Source organism: Schistocerca cancellata, chromosome 5 (genome assembly GCF_023864275.1).
Source record: "Schistocerca cancellata isolate TAMUIC-IGC-003103 chromosome 5, iqSchCanc2.1, whole genome shotgun sequence".
Lineage (NCBI taxonomy): Eukaryota > Metazoa > Arthropoda > Insecta > Orthoptera > Acrididae > Schistocerca > Schistocerca cancellata.
This window is the reverse complement of record NC_064630.1, coordinates 154,161,046-154,186,275: the sequence shown is the minus strand read 5'-3', so window position 1 is coordinate 154,186,275 and position 25,230 is coordinate 154,161,046. Positions and strand designations below refer to the sequence as shown.

The 25,230-nt window shown below is 39.2% G+C and overlaps 1 protein-coding gene and 1 long non-coding RNA gene across 7 annotated transcripts in view; both read left to right on the top strand.

Moving 5' to 3' along the window:
- The window catches only part of LOC126188885 (synaptic vesicle membrane protein VAT-1 homolog), a 153,770-nt gene extending 143,497 nt beyond the window's left edge, over positions 1–10,273 (top strand). For 3 of the 6 annotated variants that reach the window (XM_049930562.1, XM_049930561.1, XM_049930560.1), the window contains exons 6-8: positions 6,227–6,484; positions 9,645–9,889; positions 9,963–10,273. In XM_049930562.1, the coding sequence (XP_049786519.1) occupies positions 6,227–6,484; positions 9,645–9,889; positions 9,963–10,238 (779 nt within the window). In that variant the 3' untranslated portion in view covers positions 10,239–10,273. Of the gene's footprint in view, positions 1–4,428; positions 4,524–4,594; positions 4,806–6,226; positions 6,485–9,644; positions 9,890–9,962 lie in introns of those variants that run through there. The other 3 variants (XM_049930565.1, XM_049930564.1, XM_049930566.1) reach the window with 3 other exon arrangements.
- Positions 2,200–4,386, top strand: LOC126188887 (uncharacterized). Its single transcript, XR_007537871.1, has 3 exons — positions 2,200–2,254; positions 2,921–2,995; positions 4,332–4,386. It is a non-coding gene; the product is annotated as an uncharacterized LOC126188887 (long non-coding RNA).
- Positions 10,274–25,230: the final 14,957 nt, after the last annotated feature.

The following is a 25,230-nucleotide window of genomic DNA, read 5'->3' as shown; positions in this document are numbered from 1 at the left end:
TAATCTTGCCATTCTACGTTCCAAGTATCTAAATATACGCTGAAGGAAGATATGAGCTGTATGACTACCTTTAATCTACCTGGTTTAACTGACAACTTCATTTGGCTAACAGATCATATACCATCATTCGACAGACAGAAATCGAACAGGATCTTTTATTCAAATAAAGAATATTCTCATCGAGACACAGTTTCTAACACACAGTGCACTACACAAGTACGTAAAATTCTCTCATACAGCTTAGGATGATGCACTGTACGGTAGCAACAAAGTCTCAATAAACTGTTTTAGTAAACTAAAAAGTGTTGTTTTAGATCTGTATGGCCAAAAGATGATTATTTACTCAAACTAACTAACAGCTTAATGTCGAATTCAAGTTAACATTAATTATCGGTATCAAAACTGTGAAATATAGCCTGCCATTTCTTGTAGAACTTTCACTCTATGATTACTAAATTTCTAAGCGTAGTGCTCCCGTAAAATTCTTCAGACGAAAAAGCAAAAACATATTCATTACAGGATTGCAGATGTTATCCATTTTTTGTGATTACTGCTCCTTAAAACAGAAGATGCATCCCAGTACACTATGGAAGGTGGATGCAAAAATACAGTAGGAATTCCGTGCTCAATTACAACGGAATCGGTGCATCTTCTACACGGCCGTTGACAGCACATACCCCGCTGTACACTGGGTAACTTCCTCAGCGCTAGAGGGCAGTTGCCTTGTTTTGACGGGAAACTCAGTTTTCTGTCACATGACTGCCCGTCGTCGAATCATCGTAGCCCGGACACGCCCAGTATGCACGATATATAAAGGTACACACGGAAACATTGTTCTGCAGTTGCGTCTTAGTGCCCAGTTCCACTGTAAGTATTATTTTCGATGTAACGTAGTGCCTTGGTTTTTTTACGATGAACTCTTATGATGGAGTGTATAGGCTAGTCTTTGAAATTTTAAGGTCACTTAAGAAACTGGATTAGCGGTATTTTGGTTTGGAAGTGCTTAAAATGTCTAAGTAGGGCTATATTTTACTGTGATCATAATACAGCTGTAAGAAAAAGTTGATCGTGAGGTTCAGCTCGCAGTTCTGTTCTGTTGGGCAGCTTTACGATACCGTAGCAGTGCAGTGAAAGATTCATTGATCTGATTATCTTGATGATAGAAAAATAAAAACTGGTTGTATTCATATCTGATAACGAAATTTTGCCACAGTATTCGTGGCTTCCTTTTCCTGACAATTAACGAACCTAAGTCTTCTAAAGGAGGAAACTATTTCTTCTCCCTAGGCTGCTTTATTCTTCGATTGGAAGACTAGATTGCTACGATCGTGTGGTCATTTTAATGTGGTACAGAACAATCTTTAGATAGGATATAAAAATCCTACACTTGTACATCATACAAAAGGCCAAAGCATCATTGCAAATTGTGTGATATGATGTATTTTATAATATGAAAACGAGTTTCACAGACACCACTTAACGAATTACTGATTCGTACTATCAAGTCGTCACGAAATAAGATTGATAAACGAATAAAACAGCGTTGACTGGAAGAAGAAATGGCTTTATGCTTCACATTGAGACGCGATCTCTATCTTGCTTACGCTCGGTACTAGTAGAAAGACATTTTACCAAAAACCTGGAACTCAGAGATGGGAAAACTTGTACGTGGGAATAAAGTAGGTATTTCTGTGACTGAAAGAACCCAGATATCCACTGTGTGAGACTTGTGTATTGGATCATAGTACTAAAATATACGAAACTGTTTCTTCGTCAAACCGGACAACCACCTTCCGACACAAACCGAAATGCACGAAATGCAAGATGTATTTCAGCGAAGGGGCTCATCTTCAGGTGCTTTGACAGTCCGTCAGCTTAACATCATTTCGTTTGAGTTGTTTTTAGATATAGACGTATGGTTCTGGAGAATATTTATGTACAAATACAGAATTCAAACGTGGTGTGCCTTGGGCGGGTAATGTTCTTGCTGTTATGGGACTGTTGAAAACCCGCCTTCAAGGCTTTGGACGGCCAAAATTCAACACGCTTTCATGGAACAGGTCCATGACATAATTTTACAAATCCGTAATTGGTGGAACACACAGCATTCATTCCCACAAACCATGAGGCTGCAAAGCTCATACGCAGTATGTAATAGATTCTTCACCATTACTTACGCTGACTGGTTTGTTTTTCTAGGTGATTACCGGCAGCCATGGATCTGCTCCCTCTGCAGTTTACCGCGCCTAGTGTGGTAAGACACGTGAATGTAACAATACAGAATATTTAATTTTCACTTAAAATACTATGCCAGAGAAGTTTAATATCGGTTATTTATTGATGTTATTTGTTTCTGCAACATTCCGTTGTGGATAATTTAATTTAGCAGCTCCACGTGTCTTCAATGGCTTAACGTTGTGTAATGCTGACGTAGTCAAAAATTCTAGTGTAGAACGTAGAGCTCGTATCTAAACAACCTACAGGGCCATTTAACTGCGTCTCGAGCCGCCTGCAAAACTTTTGTGGTAGTGTCGAAGATAGTACGCAGTTTCATATAAACTCTAACAATAGATATAATGTAGAAATACGCTATAGTTAAGAATGTGTTGAAGCTGACTTAAATTTCTGAAGTGTTTATCTATGGACCTCAATGTTTACGTTTGGACCGAATAATCAGTATTAGCTTTGCCTACGCATTTTGCTTTCTTCTCCTCCTCCTCCTCCTCCTCCTCCTCCTCCTCCCCCCCCCCTCCCACCCACAGTGGCTGTGTAGAACGTACACGACCTCTGATTCCTTACTAAATGGAGTAGAAAAGTCTGGTAGAACAAATACAGCCTTCGTTCAGTTGCAGGCGGTTCGAATATAAAATAATGTATTTTTAATTGTTTGCAAATAGTGGTATAAGAAAAATGTTTGCAGATTCGTTCAACTGACCTCACACGTCCGGTACCGTCAGTCACACTAACAGCGCATGGCAGTATCAGCAGAATAAAGGTAAACCAACGTACCGTATTTCACTTAAATGGTAAAATGTTTCTTCTGCCACATACGAGTTTATGTAATTAGCTGCCTTTCAAGAACCGTAGATACTAAATGGACTAGCTACTCTGCTCCTGAATGAGTTACTGTCTCCTTAAAACGAATAGGAAAAGCGTAAATCAGCGTTGTAGCAAAATAGTTTGTCCTCAGACGCAATACTTCAATTGTGGCATAATTGGTGACATGTTGTGTTAGGAATAACTTGTATTTTTTTACAGGGACTCCCTTCTCAACGAGCTGCCACGCTATTTACCCCAGTTTCATTCAAATGTTGTCAATTCAGACCTCATCACTATAACCTCTCACTAACCTTCAGAATGAATTGCATCGAAATGAAATATGGGCAACTGTAGGAGTTTTCCAACTTTACAACTACAGTAAATGTGAGATGGTGATAGTTGTCAGTTTGCTGCTGCGCCGCTTGCCCGTAATCGCTTTGTATTCACGAACAGTAAATTACTGAATGTTTCCGAATGTCTTCATCGCAATGAATTCCAGGAGGCAAGCACGAAACTTTTTGCCCACTAAACACGGGTGATGCTGAGGGAATTGATTAGGAAATGAGACACTTAAAGTAGTAAAGGAGTTTTGCTATTTAGGGTGTAAAATAACTGATGATGGTAGAAGTAGAGGATATAAAATGTAGACTGGCAATGGCAAGGAAAGCGTTTCTGAAGAAGAGAAATTTGTTAACATTGAGTATAGATCTAAGTGTCAAGAAGTCGTTTCTGAAAGTATTTGTACGGAGTGTAGCCATGTATGGAAGTGAAACATGGACGATAAATAGTTTGGACAAGGAGAGAATAGAAGCCTTCGAAATGTGGTGCTACAGAAGAATGCTGAAGATCAGATGGGTAGATCACATAACTAATGAGCAGGTATTGAATAGAATTGGGGAGAAGAGGAGTTTGTGGCACAACTTGACTAGAAGAAGGGACCGGTTGGTATGACATGTTCTGAGGCATCAAGGGATCACAAATTTAGCATTGGAGAGCAGCGTGGAGGGTAAAAATCGTAGAGGGAGACCAGGAGATAAATACACTAAGCAGATTCAGAAGGATGTAGGTTGCAGTAGGTACTGGCAGATGAAGAAGCTTGCACAGGATAGAGCAGCATGGAGAGCTGCATCAAACCAGTCTCAGGACTGAAGACCACAACAACAACATTATAAAGTAGTAATCTTGCCTACTTCTGCAAATAACCTGAGTTCGAGACCCTGTTAACCTCCAAATGTTCCAACGAATGTTCAATCGTGATAGGTTCGAAATACAGTTGCATATTCGTGTTGCAGGTAACAGAGGCGCCATTGCAGAAAGCTATTTGCGACGACCACGTCGAGGTTGAAGTCCATTACTGTGGCCTAAACCTCACTGACCACTACTTGCGCTTGGGTTTAATAAGGAACAGACTCTTCCCGGTTATCATGGGCAGTGAATGTTCCGGCATCGTAACACGTGTGGGCAATGCAGTCACCGATCTGCAGGTAAGACACGCTTTTTCCAGCATTTCTGTAATTTTCGGGAGTAAAGCTAATGTTCTGATATTCTGTTACAGGCGGGCCAGAAAGTGCTCTGTCTGCAAATGCAAGGTGGTCTCTTTAGGCATGTTGTCCACGTCCAACGCAAGTACTGCTTTCTGCTGCCGGAAGATATTAGCCTAAAGGATGCCGTCAGTCTTGGTCTAAACTTCGTTGTGGCCTACTTCTGCCTGTATAAATTCGGATGCCTTGCGAACGCGGAGAAAGTATTTATGCAGTCGGTCGCAGGTAAACTTTAATTACGTGATGCAATTTTCACTAGGCTCATTCTCGTATGCTAGTGCATATTTTTATTCCATTTTCGATTACTTAATCATTAGGTGGCTAGCCTACTACCATTTTCATGTGCGGTGGTGTCGCTGTGTTTGATTGTACACACACCTACCGTAGCGTAACAGTGGAACGAGATATTCTGGTATGACGCCTAGCATAAATTAACTGGGACAAAGGGATTCAACTATAGTAAATAGTTTTCTTTCTCGTTGACATCACAGAAGAAAACTGGACCAGTGACCACGCTGAGACTGCCAGAGCACAAAATATAACTGTGCGAATTTGACACATTGTCCAACATTACGTTCGCCTGCCACCGAAATTTTCATTTCATCATAACCGGTAGTGTAATCTACCACCTGTCATTACCAAACATCGCAGCTGTAGATTACAGCCACAAAATAATTATGAAGTGCAGCAGTCATTAGTCAGAAGGATTCAAGATGGGGCGGTTGAAACAATGGAAACAGGCTGGTAATGCGGAAATGTTGGTTCAGAGTTACGTGTTGGGAAAGTATAAATCCGCCTGACAAATTACGAAAATTGAACGTAAGTAGACCGTTTAAAACAAGAACAGGCATAGCAAATGCAGACAGTTTATATGGTGTAATGATCGTTGTGGTAAATTTGATTGAAACTATTCAAATTAGTTTTGTAAGACGTTTTAAGAGAAAGCATTGTAAGTGCTAAATTTGGCATTAGGGTTAAGTCCTTCGGACAAGTTGCACGAGTATCCTGTAAGATAATTGTTTCAAAATTCACTGCGGTTGACTTCGAATAATTATTTAACGATTTTAAATTGCTAATTAGCTTCCACCCATGGGCACAGTATGAAGCAAAATTTTGTAAGAGCTTTTTCTAAGTACTCATGAGATCATGTTAACGGTGTGCTTCGATAAAGTACAACTAGGTACACTAGATGAAGGCGACTGCGCTAATGTGGTACCTAGATTATGTAATAGTTAATATAACTTTAATGGTGGTGTTTAGAAGTGGGCTTAAACGTTGCCGAAAAATTGGGAATTAACGTTCATAACATAAAACGTTTAATGGACTAAGCGACCTAGTGAACTGAAATATTTTACTATAAAATAAAAAAGCAGATATGTAGGACTCTTAATTGTGCAGCATTACTCACACATCAGCTTCGCGATTTCGGTATGGAATATTTGGATGTAAATCGCATTAAATATAAATAAAAATTCTACAACCAGCTACAAAACAGAATTACAAGCTCTGGTATTAGTTCTTGTGGCCAGGTCTGGCATACTCAGAATTTGTTGCTCAATACTTACTTGCATTACTTCAGCTCACTGACGCTGAAGTCAGTTTTTAGTACCTTCGTTACTTCGATATAAATTCCCGTCTCATTTCAGGTGGTGTCGGCACGGCACTCATCCAGCTTGCTCAGACCGTGGACGATGTGGAAGTTGTAGGAACAGCTTCAGAATCAAAGCACGAAAAGCTCCGTTCTCTTGGCGTAAAGCGGGTATTCCGTCATGATGAAAACTATGAAAATGAAATATTGCAAGATTACCCTGAAGGTGTTGATATCGTGGTAAACACCAATGGTGGAAGTGACCTTGAGAAGTGCTTAAAAATTCTTAAACCTGTCGGAAAGTTGGTACTGCTAGGTAAGTACAAAAAGAGGAACATATTAATAACAATCGTGTTGCCAGTTGCTACTTTTAGAACCTATTCTATGAACAGTAGTGCTGTCATAAGACACCAAAAATTTAAGAGGTCATTATACCTTTTCCGAATATAATAGCTCAAATGGCAGAACGCTTTCCTTAATCTCCTGATATGGTACAGGTCCGTTGTAAAACAATGTGATATTTACAATATCAGTTAAATAATTCCTTGCATTAGTATTACTGTCATAAATAATACACGTTGCTAGTGATTATCTTGGAGACAAAAGTGAATTGTTACTGGTATGACACAATGCATCGCACAACGTTGGGTGTGCTGTGGTAACGATAAAGTACTACCAATACAGGCAAAGAGCAGCTGAAATTCCATAACTTAGGACGGAATCTAAGGGGACACCGTTTCTCTTTAGACTGCTTTCACTCTATCATTCTCTCCATGTCTGCATAACTTACGTCAAATATCTGTTAGGATTATAATTAAGCTCCCCTAATTTTTGGGCTCCAGGTGAACTAGTTAGGTGCCGTCGATATCTCCTTACGATTAGCTTTCTACTCGTAAGGGTTTTCGCAATCGACCGGTTTTCTCACCTAAACTTTCAGATGCTCAGTGTCTCTTGTCCCCTTAATTATCAACGTTCTCAGGTTTCAAACGCATAAAATTTCTACTTCAATTTACGAAGCTCCGTTTCATTTGCATACTAACATGTAGTCAACACTAAAATATAAAGGGGTTCCTAAACGGTACAGTTATACAAAATTTGATTTTAAATGTATTAATATTTCTGTCATAAACATGATGTATCCGAGGACGAAATAAAATTACCGCACTGTTACAACCCATCGTTTTAGAATGATGTAACTTTAGTGGAAAATTGCAAGTCCTGTGAGTGGTTAAATTACATCCACTCGGATATGTCCATATTTATAAGACCCACAGACTAAATCTGCGACAAAGGAAACTTGTCTAATAGACGATTCAATTAAGGGCCGTCACACTACATAGGATTTGAAATCCTGTACTGCTGAACAGGGCACTTAGCAACTTGTAAAATAGTGTATGCTCAGTAGGAAATTGATCTGTGATAACGTGGCCTACCAACTCGTGTAGAAAATGCTGTGAACTTTTGTATTACGACCGTTGTATTTAGCGCCGAAGAGCTTCATAAGTATAACGTGGTAACGTAGCCTCCACGGAGCATGTGATGACATGCAATACTCTGATATTGTTCAGGCGTCAGCAAAAGTAAGATCTTCACAAATTTCCACTACAAAAATGATTATAGGTCGAAACTGTAATAGAGAATTTAAAGTCAAAGGTAACAACGGCGTAGTCTAACCAGTGTAGAAAACGGTGGTCCAATAAGGGTGGAAAGCGGTGTTAACCTTCCTAAAACTGTTACAAATTCGATGAGTACGTGATAGATGTTGCTATTATGTCCGCCGGCATTCGTTTCAGCTCAGTGCAGCAATAATTTCCTGGAGCCACTGTGCAGAAAGTGTGGCTCACCCCTCCCCAATTGGGGAAGGGTTCTGGTACAGTTAAATTAAGGCGGTGTCGGTGTCCTCATGTCACAGTCCAGGACAAGGCTGTCACATTTGGCGTGACACGTATAAGCCTTTTGTGAAGAAAAACGGATTGCTTCACTAGCAAGTTCGTTCCTTTGGCCTGATTCTCGAAGAATATATTCTGGCTCTGTTGTGATCCATGTTTGTAGGATCTGTTGTATTTTGACGAGTTCATAATTACTGTACAGGCGATAAAAATCCACTATTTCGGAGACAAAATTAGCGAATAGATATCATTCGATGGTTAAATAGGTTGAGATCAACTACGTCACTCGGTGCAACCGCATGTTACAGAAACATCTGCAGTATATTACGCTAGCCGTCTTACCGCGTGTGGCCGAGGGTACTAAATTTACCAGGTTGCTCTCCTAGGCGCGAATAATGCGTGGGCACAAAGATTGTTAGTAAGTCTGTGTGAACTCTTTTGTAATTTTACATTTAGTTTCCATCAAGATATACAGAAGTAGTTTACTGGTTAACTCTAAGAACGTTCGCCCTTGGAAGCTGAACAGTAAGCATCTTGCAGCGTCTGCCACGGGAACTGAGACTCTGATGCTTTTGTCTTGCACGAACCTGCAAGGAAACGTGCTACTTTCCTTTCCATATTCTTTCTTCTACCAGTCGTATCAGGTACGGGTCAGACTGGTCTAACTAGGGCTTTGAAAACTTCTTCAGAACTCTGCAAACCTTTCCCCAGGGACTCGTTAATCCTTCGAGTACCGGTGGTTTCCGCCTGATCACCATTTTTAAATAATACCGGTGCCTTCAGTATAACAGCTGATGCTTTTGACAGATAGGGATATGAGGTATTTCTACAATGATTTTGCTATGTGACTAAGATCCTGTCGTTCAGTTATTGTAGTGTAAATTTGAGTAGCTACTTCTGCTGTGATTCCGAAATGAAACCTCTGAAGCATCATGCAGTTCTGAAAAAACATTGAACAAATTTTACATCCATTTTTGCTTACTCAGGCTTATGATCAGTTTAAAGCATGTTCATGGCCGCAACGAGATGTGGAATTTCCTAGGCAAAACCAAATTTGCTTTGAAATGCATAAAGTAAAATATTGGGTAACTGATAACTGTCAGTGGTTAACACGAATGTTTGTTCGACAATTTCTTCTTGTATGTGATGTTACTGATACCAAAAGTTACTTTCTCAAATCTTCTGTATTGTTGGGACTCAAAGGCTAAAAGAAAAATAATGGAACAAAAGATACGAACAGTATTAACATGAATTGGGAAAGGTAAAACAATTTGGAGCATGAAATGAAATTATTGAATGAGACTATACTCAACAGATTGTTCTTTCAGTAGTGGGCGCTAGCACCAAGCGAAACTAATAACTGTTGGTCTTCCTTTCAGCCATAGCGTTAGTCCACGCACGATTGTTTCCGTTGCTGCGTCCACTTGTTTGGAACTAGTTGTTTATAGCCCCGTGTCAATTTCCTGCTTAATCTCCTTCCTGATAAATTGAAAGCGTAGAATGTTTCTTGAAAATTAGGTGTAGTTAGGCTGCAAGCATTCATGCTGTATGCTCTTCTAACATAGTATATTAATGAATTCTTTTCAGGGTCGAACAGCACAGCTACATACTCAAAATATACATCATGGGGGTTAATGCGACCGAAATGGGATAGCGGATCGTTGTCATCTGCGGATGTAGTTAGTAAAAACTACTGCATAGCAGGAGTGAACATTGGCATATGGTTAGACCTTCATCCGGAGGCAGTGCAGCGATCCCTAAATAAAATATTTAAGCTGTACTCCAGTGCCAAAATACAGCCCTGTATTCACGCTGTTCTGCCCTTCGAAAGAGTGAGTACACTGTGCTAAGTATTTAGAAACTTCCTAGGAAAAAGTCTCCTCTGTAACATTTGGATACTTTCAGATGGCTGAAGGTATGACGCAACTATGCAGCCGTGAGAACTTCGGAAAAGTGATACTGGAGGTCAAGCAGAAGGCAGCGGAGACACCAGCTGTGGAAGTTCAAACTGCGGTAGAGCCACAGCCAGGAGCAGTGGAAGAGCCAAAAGAAAAAGCTGACCCAGAAGTGCCGAAGGGAGACTCCGCGTCTTCTGCGGAACCAACGGTGGTCGAACCCCCTCATCTGGAACAAGCAGAAGAGACTGTCCCAGAGGGTACGACTGATGTCAGCTCTCCTTGATAAGGCGCAGCTGGGAATTTCAGGCTATATAGTGCTGCCAGTATAAATATATATAAGCTGAAGTTTTAAGGTTTTAAGGTTTTAATGGCTCTTGGTGCTAAAGCAACAATTGCAAATTATCCGGTGCTGTAAATTTATAAAGCCAAATGGCACTTTTAATGAAGATTAATAATAAACAAAATTTAGCAGCAGAAGTTACCGATTCTATGCGTGAAACACCCCACCCAACAAACCTCTCATTTACTGAACATGAGGTACAGATCTGTACCGGTTCTCCCAAAGTAATACATGTCTAACTTTTGGCCAAAAAATTTTAACATGTAAAGCTAGACCAGTGTGTAAACCCAGCTAAGTTACCTTGAGTGTGAAAAACAGGTAAATGGATGACACTCTGCGAATGCTGGATACTTAAAGAATTTGCAAATCTTGTTCGTGGTGATAAAACCCCGTAGGGAGTCCTGCTTCCCTTTCTCCTTCAACTAGATCCATTTCCCTGCCTGTACTCAATCTTAGACATTCTTCTGCGATACAGCAAGTTTTTCCAGATTACTTTCTTTGTGGACTGTAGGTTGCACATGACGTATGTTAATGTATATCCGTTGCTCAAACAGGAAATAGTTAAGTCTTAAAAATTAATGGGAATGCTTTACTCCTTATCATAGCGTTCTTCACTCTTTCTTGTACAGTGATATAGTGGTGTCGAAACTTTTCATGAGAACAGAGCTAATTGTTAGAAAGTAGTATTTACTTGTGCAACGTCATTCCTTATAGTAATTTCAGGCCGCGCAGCCTGTAAGTTTAAGCTCACTGGTGTGGCATATCTTTCATGTTGCAAACATAAATTTTCTCAGGGCAGTCTAAGTGTCGTAGCTAAAATGATTTTTAAGCGAAAAATGTTAGTCACTGCTTAGAACAAGTAATTCTAGTTTTCCTATCCCATATGCTCAATTGTTTCCGCCTTCTCTTGTATTTGTGTACACACACTCAAGCTGAGAGCTATTCTCTCACAGCTTTATTCGTATTCATAACGTAGTATCAGTAAAGTAATCCCACTTTCTCTTTGGCGTGTCTGACGTTTCAACTGAAGGCTTTCCGTCGTATCGTAGCCTTGAGCACGTTCCTTAAGCTTTTGTCTCTATTCTAGTCGTTCGACATTCCAACTATCTTCTACCCCTTCCTCTCATTTCTTCCACTCTATCTAGATAAATAAGATCATGTGGGCATCTACCTTGATTGCAGTGTTGCACACTCACCCCTTTTTAAGGTGCATACTGGTACGATCAAATTCGTAGCGTCAGTAAAAGGCATACGGGAATAAAAGGTATTCAGGTTTACTTCAATACAAATGAAAATGAAAACAAGACCTGTGGAGTTGAAAAGTAAGACAACATAACATGTAACAACGGACTGTAGTGGCCACACGAGGTTAGGCCTTCAGTTAGCTTCGTGACGCTCTTGCAGAGCAGAACGGTAGAGGTCGAGACGTAATAAACGTCTATCGGCTAGAACAGTTGACAGCTGAAGTGCCTTTAAAGATGCAGAACGTTTTACTCTTTTTCTAGGATAGTGTTTCCCTTAAATGTTAGCATGCCACACTTCTAATGTTTCTCGCAATGACACTGGTTTTCGAAGGGTTATCCAGTAGAACGTGTCCGACCCAATCCACTTCCTGATATACTACAGCTTTTATGCTGTAGGTTACTTAATCATTCGTTGTTGTCTACTTATTCAATTTTTTACATACTTCAAATTAGTTCCAGCCATAAGTAATTATACGTAACACGCTGACTGTTGAGTGTTCACAGCAAAGCCCCACACATAAAGCAAATCTTAGTTAAATTAACCCGGATGTCAATAGATGTCTGCAGTGACCTTGCATCGATACAGACGATATCGTAGCTCGTTACAAGGGGGTGAAACTGTCTACCGAGCCTTGGAACGCTGCGCGGATACGTGGTAGAGGATCGGTGCTGCTGTAAAGGAAGTATGATACTTTTTCATGGGATGTATACTGGCTAAAAAAGCACCGGAACTGAACTGATGACACATGCCGTAAGTGTGCTGTAGCTGGACTTTGCCTTGTCTCTAGTACATACCTCCACTAGAACAACCAACCATGCTGAACAGGGAAAATTCATTACGATGATACACCTCCAAACGCTTTTGAATTGCCTTTTCACTTACGTGAATGTATGGCGTAACACGGTAATATTTAATACGATTGACTAAATGACTGTGATGAAATGAGTGGTAGTGATAGAATGCCTTGTATTAGTGTCAATGAAAACACGCAAACAATACGGTACTTCTAAAGCTCATACCGTTACGACAAAATAATTCGCAGTTAGTTTCCCCGCACACGTGCGTGAAACGCCATAAGTCTGAACGTTTTGTGGAAGGCAGAAAATCTGAAAATGGAAGTGATATTATAAAATGGTCAGTAAAGTGAAATGGAAAAGCAGGATTTATGATCAGACGAATAAAGAGTAACATCAACAGCAGCAGAAAAGGGTACAGCGGAAGTAGGATTAATTATGAATAGGAAGTTATGGTAAAGAGTGAATTAGTGTGTTCTCATCAGACACCAAACTAACACAGACAGCAGTAGTTAAGGTATATGTGCCGACGTTTCAAGCTGAAGATGGCGAAAGTATGTGCATATTGAAGGTGTATTACAGTACGTTGAGATGATGATCTAATAGTCATGGCGAACTGGAATGCGGTTGTAAGGGAAGGCGTAGAAGAAAGGGTTGCAGAGCCTATTGGATTGGAATTAGGAATGAGAGGACTGAGTTCTGCAATAAATTTCATCTAGTAATAGCGAATACTCTGTTAAAGAATCACAAGAGGTGGTGGTTTACCTGGTAAGGTACGGAAAGATTTCATATATATTTCATAATAGGCAGGCAAAGATTACGAAATCAGATATTGGTTTGTAAGGCGTAGCCAGGAGGAAATAGACTTGGATCACAGCTTAGTAGTGACGAAGAGTAATCTGAAGTTTGAGATTGGTTAGGAAGAATCGGTATCCAAAGAAGTGGGATACGGAAATACTAAGGAACGAAGAGATGCACTTGAAGTTGTCAGAGGCTATAGACACTACGGCAATGAATAACCTAGTAGGCAGTTCAGTTGAAGAGGAATGAACTTTGTACAAGGGGAGTCACATAATTTGGAAAGAAAAACAAGATACAAAGAAGGTAATTGCGAAGAAACCATGGGTAACATAAGAAATACTTCAGTAGATCGATGAAAGAAAGTACAAAAATTTCCAGGTAAATACAGAAATTCAGAAATACGAGTCACTCAACAATGAAATAAATCAGAAGTACAGGGAAGCTGAGACGAAATGGCTGCATGAAGAAAGTGAATAGATCGAAAAAAGATTGTCGGAAGGACTGACTCAGCGTACAGAAAAATCAAAACAACCTTCGGCGAAATTAAAAGCAAGAGTGCTACCATTATGAGAACAATGAAAATTCCGTTGGTAAGTGCGGAGGAGTGAGTGGATAGGTTGAAAGAATATACTGAAGATCTTTGAGGGGAAGACTTGTCTAATGACGGGATAGAAGAAACAGAAACCCATATAGGAGAGAGGCGCTCCAGTATTAGAATCAGAATTTGAAAGAACGTTGGAAGACTCAAAATCAAATGAGGCAAAGATAGATACCATTCCGTTGGTATTTCTGAAATCACTGTGGGATTGTGGTAACAAAACGACTATTCACGTTGGTGTGTGAAATGTACGAGTTTCAAATGGCTCTGAGCACTATGGGACTTAACTTCTGATGTCATCAGTCCCCTAGAACTTAGAACTGCTTAAACGTAACTAACCTAAGGACATCACACTCATCCATGCCCGAGGTAGGTTTCGAACCTGTGACCGAATCGGTCACGCGGTTCCAGACTGTAACGCCTAGAACGCTCGGTCACACCGGCCGGCGAAATGTAAGAGTCTGGCGATATACTACCTTACTTTCGGGAAAAGTCACACAATTCCGAACTATGCAAGAGCCGACAAGTGCGAGAATTACTCTAGTCAGCTTAACACCTCATACATCCTAGTTGGTGACAAGAATGTTATGCATAAATTTTCTGTTGCATTGTTTCGCATTAGGAAAGGTAAAGGTACCAGGGTGGCAATTCAGACATGGAGATAGTGGAAGAGAGACTAAAGAAACATAGGCCCTTTCATAGGGTTTGTCGATTATGTCAAATGGCGCAAATTTTCGAAATTCTGGTAAAGAGGGGTACGCTATAGGGAAAGATGGGTAATATACAATATGTAAAAGAGCCCAGAGGCAAAAATGAGTTGAAGACCAAGAATGAAATGCTTGGATTAAAAAAGGTGTAAGACTGGTGTATAGTCTTTCGCAACTATTGTTCAGTCTATATGCCGAAGGAGCAATGACAGCAGTAACAGAAAGGTTCAAGAGTGGAATTAAAATTCAAGATGGAAAGATATCAGTGATAAGATTCGATGATGACAGTGCTGTCCCAGTGAAGGGGAAGAATTACAGGACCTGCTGAATGGAATAAGTGTAGTGGGTAGAGAATATGGTCGGAGAGTAAATCGAAGAATGAAGAAAGTAATGAGAAGTAGCAGAAACGAGAACGACTAGAAAGTCCTGATATCTAGGCAGCCAAATAACCAATGACGATCGTAGCAAGGATGACGTAAAAAGCAAACTATCGCTGGCAAAAAGGACGTTCCTGACCAAGAGATGTCTACTGGTATCAAACATAAGACTTAAAATTGAGGAAGAACTTTATATAACTGTACGTTTGGCGTATAGTATTATATGGTAGTGAAACATTGTGGAAAAACCGGGACAGAAGAGAAACGAAGTATATGAGATATGGTGCTACTGAAGAATGTTGGCAAATTAGGTGAACTGATAAGGTATGCAATGAGGTGGTTCACTGCAGAATAGTGAAGAGAGGAATATATGGAAAACTCCGACGAAAAAAAGGGAAGAGGTGGTAGGACATCTGTTAAGACAGTGGTTCTCAACCTGGGGGTAAATTACCCCCCTCCACCCCCCTTGTGAAGAGTAAAATGAAATTTTGTGAGGTGTAAAAACTACACTATTTGGTTGTTTGTCACTAAACTATATTATTTTCAAAAGATATCACAATTTTGTAAGATTGTAATATTGATTGTATAAGTTATCAATAACTACTTTTTCTCAATTAGAAGTACTAATGTGGTGATTACAGGTTCCTCATATAGTCCACATATTACACACATATTTTGCGCTTTCTCCTGTACATAGCTGATGATAAAAGTGAGATATATACGTAACAGATGCTAAATATCTGAAGAAAATGTCTTCTCCAAGTTGTAGATAGTACCTGCAGTAGTTCAGAAATTGCTTCATAACTCGCTTCGAAACAGATAAATGAATTGAGACAATAACACAGCAGTAACTGCACCATGGCCATTATAATGCTGTACACAGTGTTATTATTATTATTATTATTATTATTATTAGTAGTAGTAGTAGTAGTAGTAGTAGTAGTAGTAGTAGCATGATTAGACACAACGCATCAACACCCTGAAGTTGTCCAATTTCTGCCAGTTCAGAAGTCAGGAGTGCAGCAATGAAGTAATTTAGGAGCAGTAAGTATAATGCACACATCTTAACTTTCTTGATTTTAAATTGGGTTGCAATGTGCAGGTCATGCAAGAGCCGCAATGGAGAGGCGTAATGATGCGCGGGAAGCATGTTCTGTAACAATTATGTAACCTCACTGTGGATAGTTAGCTTTCCTTTCTGAGGAGTTGTAGGTAGCACTTGCGATGCAACACGCCATAATTCCTTCGTCATTCTCTCTCTCTCTCTCTCTCTCTCTCTCTCTCTCTCTCTCTCTCACACACACATACATACATACATACATACATACTACTACTATATAACATTCATCTTCCATCATTTTAAAAATAAGTGTTCCGAGAAAAGTCTTCCATTCAACAGTTTGGTTTAGGTTCTAAAGTTGGTGATATGTGGGGGGAGTGGGGGGACAGGAGAGCGGGTACTAGCTAATGTCTGATTGCACTCAGGGGCCATGGTGTAAGAAAGGTCGGGAACAACTATGTTAATACATCAGGGAATAACTTCCAAGGGAGCTATAGAGACTCCAGATGAAGACAGATTGAGATACTTTCGGGCAATAGTTGAGGGCGTAGGTTGCGAGTGCTACTCTGAGATGAAGAAGCTGGCACGGGAGAGGAATTCGTGGTGGGCCGCATTGGATCAGTCAGAAAACTGATGACTCGAGATATAGTTTCACTGCAGAAAAATGGACAAACCAAACTTACAGAATATTGAAGAGAAATTAATAACAGGGGAATATATACACCAGTCACGATGGTCCAGCATGGTCACCATGGTCCAGCAGAGGAAAGTTTTAGTGTGTTTATGAGGCAGCTTCAAATAAATAAGTATCTCGCATTGTAAATTTTGTAAAACCTTGCTAGACACTGATATGGGAACCTCGAATATATTAAGACATGAAACTTCCTGATATTTTAAAATTGTCTGCCGGGCCGAGACTCGAACTCGGGAGTTCGAGACTCGGTCCGACACACAGTTTTAATCTGCCAGGAAGTTTCATACCGGTGCACACTCCGCTGCAGAGTGAAACTTTCATTCTGAATATTAAGACATGTTTGTAATTTTGACAAGCAGTTTCTTCACACCATAAAATTTTTGAAAGAGGACAAAGATTTGGTGGCTGCCAAGTATGTGGAAATACGTGCTAAGGACTTGAGGCCAAGTAGCAGGTATAAAGGTTTCTAAATTTATGGCAAACGTTGATTGAAACACAAAAAAATATGGCTTAGTGGATACTAAAAAACACATTCTTGTGGCGTGCTACATAATGCGAAGAAAGCATAGTATGAAAGAAAAGTTGCTTCTTTCAGATATGTAGTTTTCTGACTAACATAAAATAAAAAACGAACTTCGTGTTTCCTAAAATGCATTTCGGGAATTTAGATTCATAAGGAATACACAACACAGGTCCTGGTTCAAAATTAACTTCTGAGTTCATCAGTCACTTAGAACTACTTAAACCTAACTAACCTAAGGACATTACACACATCCATGCCCGAGGCAGGATTCGAACCTGCGACCGTAGCGGTCGCGTGGTTCCAGACTGTAGAACCTAGAACCGCTCGGCCACCCCCGCTGGCGCACATGTCCTGGAAAAGTAACTCAGCTTGGTATAACTGGAGTTAAATTTGGCTGAAACGCAATGAAGTTACAGAAACTTTGCCTCAGTTACAGAGGAATACGCATCTTTAAGTTCTTATGTGGGAAATATCTCGACTTCCAGAAGTACTACAGAAAAACGGTATTAGAAGTGACCTGAGGCTTATTTGAATTGAGAATAGCCAGTAGCAGTCCAAAGAGGATGAATTTGCAGAGAAAATGGTTCATATGGAAATAAATAAATAAACCAGTGTAAGACGTGTATATTTCTATTGTTTGTCAAATCACAATTTATGAAAGATGTTTATATTTTATTAATAGGATTAAGTAGGAATAATTAATATTTGTCATGTTGGAAATAACTGTGGTAGCAGAGAAGTATTGTTGACAAGAGAGACCGCGTATGGATACATTTTAAGAAAAGAGCGGGAAAGACCGCGCATTGATACATTTTGTAATGGTAGCAGGAATTGTCTGCACCAGAAAGCATTGTTGGCAGGAGAGACCGTACTTTAGCGTTCGTAGGATGTCAGTAGTAAGCGAGAAGTGAAGCGAGTAGGTAGCAGATCTGAAGCGAGAGGTTGAGAGGAGCGGTGTGCCTGCCAGCCACTAGGTATGATTTACAAGAGATTATAAACCGATGTACAGAGACATCAGTAACTATTATAATAAGAGGAACTAATATTATTGAATTAATTTTTTTTTTGAGAAACTCAAGACTACTGAAGGTATGTTTGCGCATTGCTAGTTGTAAGATTATTGTAAAAAGTAAGTCCCATTTGAACGTTTGTAAAATCATTTCACTCAGAATATAATTAACTTTTGCCAGCAATATTGCATTTCTAATTATAATCCATCCCAAAATCCATCAACGTAAAACTATGCAAAATTTTATTGTTGTCAAGAAAAAGTTTAACTATGAATTACGTAACTTCAGTCAAATTATTTAAAGAATAACGTCAGCTTTGGTAATAAATACAGCCACTTATTATGAAAGCCCACCAGCAGCTAATAGAGTATAGTAAAACAGAGTAAGTATATTCATGTCACAGTTCGATGTAGCAGTCAGATGGCGATCCAGTAACAGTAAAAAAGGTAAGGAACAGTTTTGGGTATTGCAGATAACGACTGAGGGCCACGACGACGACACATTCTATGTTTCGTCGAAATAATCAGAAAATCACTTTTAAAAAGCAGCAATTAAATTTTTACCAGAAGATAGAGAAAGAGAATAAATTTCAAAGGGAAGATTTCATTTGTTATTATTAAGCAAGAGATAGAAATCCTAAGGAAAGGTTTCATAGTTTATTGTAACAGGGAAGGTTATCATTAACAAAAGAGGTATAGAGGAGACGACGGGAAGGTTTCACTTGGCGACATCCAATCGGTAAGACTCTTTAGTGAATCTACTGCGAAAATGAATATACTGACTCTGACAATTGTATGAATAAGCTAGTGTTAAGTGGCGCAACGCTTACACTAAACTGTATACCTTTAATTCACAGCCCATCGGCAATTCTGTTTGCTCTATTGATTCTGCGTTGAAAAGTGTTTGTTCAGTGTTAAATCCGCTTTGAACAGTGATATACTTTGTTGCATGTGTTAATTATAGACAATGTCCCGCAGAATAATTACTCGTTCTCAAAGCGATAAAAGTGTAGAAAATAGTGACGAGAAATTCTTTTCAGGAATAGACAGAAATAATACGTGTGAAAAACGCGGTAGTGAAACATTAGGTGAACAGACATTCGAGAGCAGGAATAATACGGAATCTTTTGACGAACAATCAACTTCAGAAATGCCAACTGATAATGAGACATTAGTGCAAAATAATTTGTTTTTAAATACAACAGACGCTCCACAGCCACAAATTACGCGTAGCAGACATAATAGTTTCAGTAACGAAACCACTATAATGCAGTCAAACAGTGTGACTCCATTACGTGCCGAAACAGATTCAAACGGTACACAGGTATCACAGTTTTATTGACAAAAATTCCGAAACCACGGAGGAGGTGACACGATTACATTCGTCTGAGGATGTTCAAATAAACACATATGTACAACCTTTAACAACGAATACAAATACACACAGAAGTCAATCCGAAGCGGATCCAATAATGGCATTTTTGCTACAAATGAGACAAGACATGAATCAAAACTTTAACAGAAGGGCACAAGAATCAGCAGACCTAAAAAACCAAATCAAGGTAGTCGCTGAAAAATCAAACCAAGAATTACACGCCAAGATTCGAGAAATAACAGATAAACAAGAAGCATTCGCGGTTAGCATACGAGAAACTATGACAGAGAACTTTTGTAAACAAAACGCTCACATTGATGAACGTTTTAACAATCACACAGAAAACTGTTTGATACGTCACCGCAAACTGGTGAGATCACAGGATAAAGAACGAAAAGAACTATTACAAACAATTAATAAACAGCGACAGGACGACGAAAGGAAAGTGTTTGCTCAGGGAAAAACTTACGTGGACAATTACATACACTCGATTTCGGAAGAAATCGAAACGGTTAAGGAGACAAATATTCAAATACAAGAGAGACTCACGGAAATCCAATCACACACAATTGAGGAGAAAATTTCTACAGACACTGAAATCCAGAATATTAGGGATAAATTAACAGAAGAAATTCTGACACTAATTGACAGAATGGAACACACAGAAATCAATCAAAACTCAGAATATTTGAAAACAGATTTTAAGAAAGTAACCAAAAGTAATCGTAAATTACGAAACGAATTGACAGAAAAGATCAACGAACTCACTAAGGGAACAGACCTGTTAGATACTACCAATGACAGTAAATCACATGACACTACACCAGTCTCAGTTCAACAGATTTCTAATAGTAAAGATACGCAAATTACAAATGTGCAACAAACAATCGCAGACCTATAATCACGTAATAATTTGTTACATCTGAAAACAAATTCTTTACAGCAAAGGATAGCTGACACACAAGAAACAACTGCAAGCAATAAATTCCAATAGAACACACACCATTATGACATGCCTCAGATGCACAATACATATAATGTCGGTAGACTTCAGAGAGTAAGAGATCTTAACCAGGCAGAAAGACACACAAATTCATATTCACGACATTACGAAAATAATTACACACAAAGACATGATGGTTTCGACCACAAGCATTTCCTTTCAGTGAGAAAGTTTAAAACATTTAAAAACGACAGGACGCAAATACATCCACTGGACTGGATCCAACAACTCAACGCGGCACTCCCACCATCATGGCCAGTTCAACATAAGCTAGACTTTATTATTAGTTTTCTTGAAGGGGAACCAGCGAGAAGAATGCGACCAATTGCTAGACAGTGTTTTTCAGTAGAAGCATTCCAGGAAGCATTTCTAGCAGCATATTGGTCAGATACCACACTGAGTAGCATTAAAGGTCTGCTAATTAGTCTACCAAATTACGAGAATTCTACTTTCCCAACAATCACACAATTTTTCGAGTATATGGTTGAACAAAACCAATACCTCAATGAGCCATACAGTCAATCCGCATAGATAAAGTTGTGCATTTCAAAACTCCCCAGAGCATTGAAAGTGTTATTATTAACAGGCCAGCAAAAGGACAGCGTGTACGCATTTAGAGACATCCTGCAATTGCTAGAGGTACACCAGGCAGATTATGCGTTTGTTAATAAGAACTTTTCACGACATAACGCAAACCAGACAAACAATAGTAATTTTGAGCAAACACGATTTGGCAATAACGATCATAATAAACGCTTTCGCAGCGAAACTGAAAACTTTAGTCGAGAATACACACAGGGATTCAATGAACAGCAGTATAATAACAATGTACATTTCAATTAAAGACGACAACAAAGCTTTCCAAATAACACGACACATATACGACAGGAAATTCCGAACCGGTCAAACTTTCACATAACTCATCGCCAAGAAAAGGCGACAGGTGCAAACAATTACATGGGTCAGCGGCAAAATACACAAAACGAACAAAGACAGCCTTTTCAGAGAAACACGCGTGCCCCGCCGCATAACCACAGTTATGACGACCGACGGAGAGAAAACGAACACCGGCCGCAAAGGACATTCTACAATGATAATTTTCATAGAAATTCAAACAGTGCACAACAACCAAGCTATCGTATGAATGTACCAGACACAAGATTTCATCTGCCACCTACCGCTAATAATCAAAACGGTAGAACAGTGCAGCTCATAGAAAACACACAACACTCCCCACCAAAAAATAAAATGTCAGAACATTTATGACTAGAGATAGCCTGTGATGAATCTCTAAATGACGACACTGTGGATAAGGACAGAGAAAAGATAACGATAGAGAATGCCATTACATTTGATGACGTGCGAGACACATTGTTACAAGGAAAACCGATCATGCAAAAAACTATATGCCACCTAATAATCCAGATAAATATAAAGTCACAAAATATTTTAGCAATAATTGATTCAGGCTCACCAATGTGCGTAATTAACGAAGACACATTTAACAGATGCAATAGCGATAATGATTATCCAGTATTCCCGTTACACAAAACTAAAGTTAGGGGAGCATTTCCAGGAAAAATCATTGAAGCCAAAAAACACACACACTTAACGTTTGTTTTTGCAGGGCGAACTTTCCACAGCAATTGTTGGATAGTTCCACATTTAACAACTGATATAATATTAGGAATGACATTACAGAAGGAAGACTGTGAAATGGTAGTGGAACAAAATATGCACAGGATCGTGATTATTGCTGATACTAAAGATAACGATTGTTATCTCACACTATACACGAATACACATAATGACATGGCAGAGGAACAGGAGTATCATGTATTAGAGACAATTACACGCAAGGTTGGAGACAGTATAGCAAAAGACGACACAGAGTGCACAGAATTATAAAATATTCCTGTGCAACATGAAACAGTTTTTAACAATGTTCCAGGAACGATGACAGGATTTATGTACGAATTTCAGGCGAAACCACACGAGACTTTAAAAGCAAAACACTATCCAATCCCGCATATATACACAGAAGCAGTTAAGAAAGAGTTACGAACAATGATTGATCAGGGTATATTTGAACCACCAGCAAGCCAATATATAAATCCATTACACATCGTTGAAAAGAAGGATGCATCACTCCGTTTAGTTTTAGATTCACGTGAGGTTAATAAAATAATCATTACAGAAACTGACCGACCACAGAGAGTTAGAAGAGTTACTGCAAAAGTTTCATGGCACCTCTATATATACCACCCTCGATCTCAAATCAGGATTTTGGCAAATCCAGTTGCATCCAAATTGCCCAAAGTATACGGCATTCCTTTGCTTTGGTGAATGTTACCAATTTTGTAAACTTCCGTTTGGACTAACGATTTCGTCTGCAGCCTTTATACGAAGCATGAATACAATTCTCCCACAGGATCTTAAAAACAAAATTACTACATATGTAGATGACATTCTAATCGCAGCAGAAAACTGGGAACAGCACAACCATACCCTTCAACAATTACTGAATGCATTCGAGCAAAATGGTATAACTATAAACCTCGGTAAATCTGAATTTGGAAAAGCCTCAATAAAATTTCTAGGTCATATCATTTCACAAACAGGTATTGCACCAGACTCCGACAAATTGCAAGCATTGAAAGATATTGACGTGCCAACAAATAAGAAGGAACTTCGGAGCTTTTTAGGCCTTAATTATTTTAGAAAATTCATTCATTATAAAGCGTTAGACACACCCATACCAGCTCACAAGTAAAAACACGATTTGGTCATGGAATGAAGACGCTGAAGCTGAATTCTAGAATTTGAAAGAAGCTTTACTAAGGGCACCTTTGTTATCGCATCCTGACCCAACACAAAACTTTTCCATTGCAACAGATAGTTCAACTACAGCACTAGGAGTACATATTTTCCAGGAAGTAGAGGAGGACGGTAAGACAATCGTTAAACATATTGCGTTTTCAAGCAGGATACTTTCTCCAGCAGATCGCAATTACTCTGTAACAGAATTAGAGACGCTATGTGTAGTATGGGCATTTAAGAGATTCCGTCATTATCTATATGGAAGACACACCACAGTATATACCGATCACCGAGTAATCCAGTTTTTATTATCAGCAAAACTTACGCATGATAGATTAAGCCGTTGGAAATTATATCAACATGAGTTCGACTTTACTATTGTACACATTCCAGGCACGCAGAATATTGTTGCCGACGCACTATCGAGATCTAATCAGCATGAACGACTAGAGAAAGAAAATACCTTCTGCTACAACAACCACAGTATTATGTACATCAAACAAGTAGCTTTCGAAAACTTTATATCATCAGCATTACAGGACATAGAGAGAGAACAGCAGAAAGATGAAACACTAAAAGAGATTTTAACGCTTTGGCGAGACAAGAGCAACGCAAAGATCAGACATAATTACACTATACATCAAAATATTCTGTTTATTCGCTCGTACCCAGACGGCAACAATTGGCTTTTATGCATTCCAGAAGGGATCAGAAACAAATTGATATGGTATATGCACCTAAGCTATGCACATTACGGAGCTAGGAAATGCTTTCTAATTCTTCGACAAAATTGTCACTTCAACAATATGGAAAAACACATTCATAAAGTTATAGCATCCTGCAAGATATGTCAGAAAGTTAAATCATCTACAGTATCACATATTCCACCACTGTATCCCATCATACCGGGTAAGTTAAGACACGTGGCAGCAGTAGATCTTTTTGGTCAAATCTACATCTACATCTACATCTACATCCATACTCCGCAAGCCGCCTGACGGTGTGTGGCGGAGGGCACCTCCAAAGGTCTCTTTAATTTTCCTGTAGGCAGAACAAGTAAAGGTTATACTTATTCTAGTAGCCGTAGAACTGACATCCAAATTTGTAACATTTTCTCCACTAAGGAAACCAACAGCTAGATCAGTATCAAGAGCATTTGTAAGAGATTTTCTATCAATAGTAGGACATGTACAGAAGGTTATTTCAGATAACGGACCGCAGTTTAGGTCAGACATATGGAAACAAATGTTGGAGAGTAAGAACATAACACCAATTTACATATCAAGATATCACAGTTCTTCTAACCCAGCAGAAAGAATAATGAAAGAGATCGGGTAACTTTGTAGAATTTATTGACACAGAAAGCATACAACATGGGACGAATACATTTCACAGTTTCAGGAAGTAATAAATGCATTACCTAATGAGTCAACGATGCTCTCACCAACTGTAATACTGACGAATAAAGACCCACCGAATAAACTTACTGAAACGATTACTTTTTCAAAGAAGCGTAGACTTTGTCATTGTGAGATAATAGACATGGCACTAGCGAACATTAAACGAGCTGCAGATCATCGGAAGCGACAGAAGAAGCAGGTAAGTAGATTACGTAAGTACGAGATTGGTGATAAAGTGAAAGGGTACAGTACCGCCCGACATTGAAAATGGGTACAACATACTTCATAATTTTTGTCAGAACAACACTTTTTTTTGTAAAATAACTCAATTTCAATTAATACAGCGAAGCCGGATACCAGTGAGGGAAAGAATGACAATTCATTTATTCAATTGATCACATGTGCACTCCCACAAAACAAATCCCTACATCCAGTTTGGTGAGATCTGTGAAATGAATGAATGTCTGAGGGTATTTCGCCTGTCTCATACATCTTGCTCACCAGATGGTAGAGTTTTATCAGGACTGGC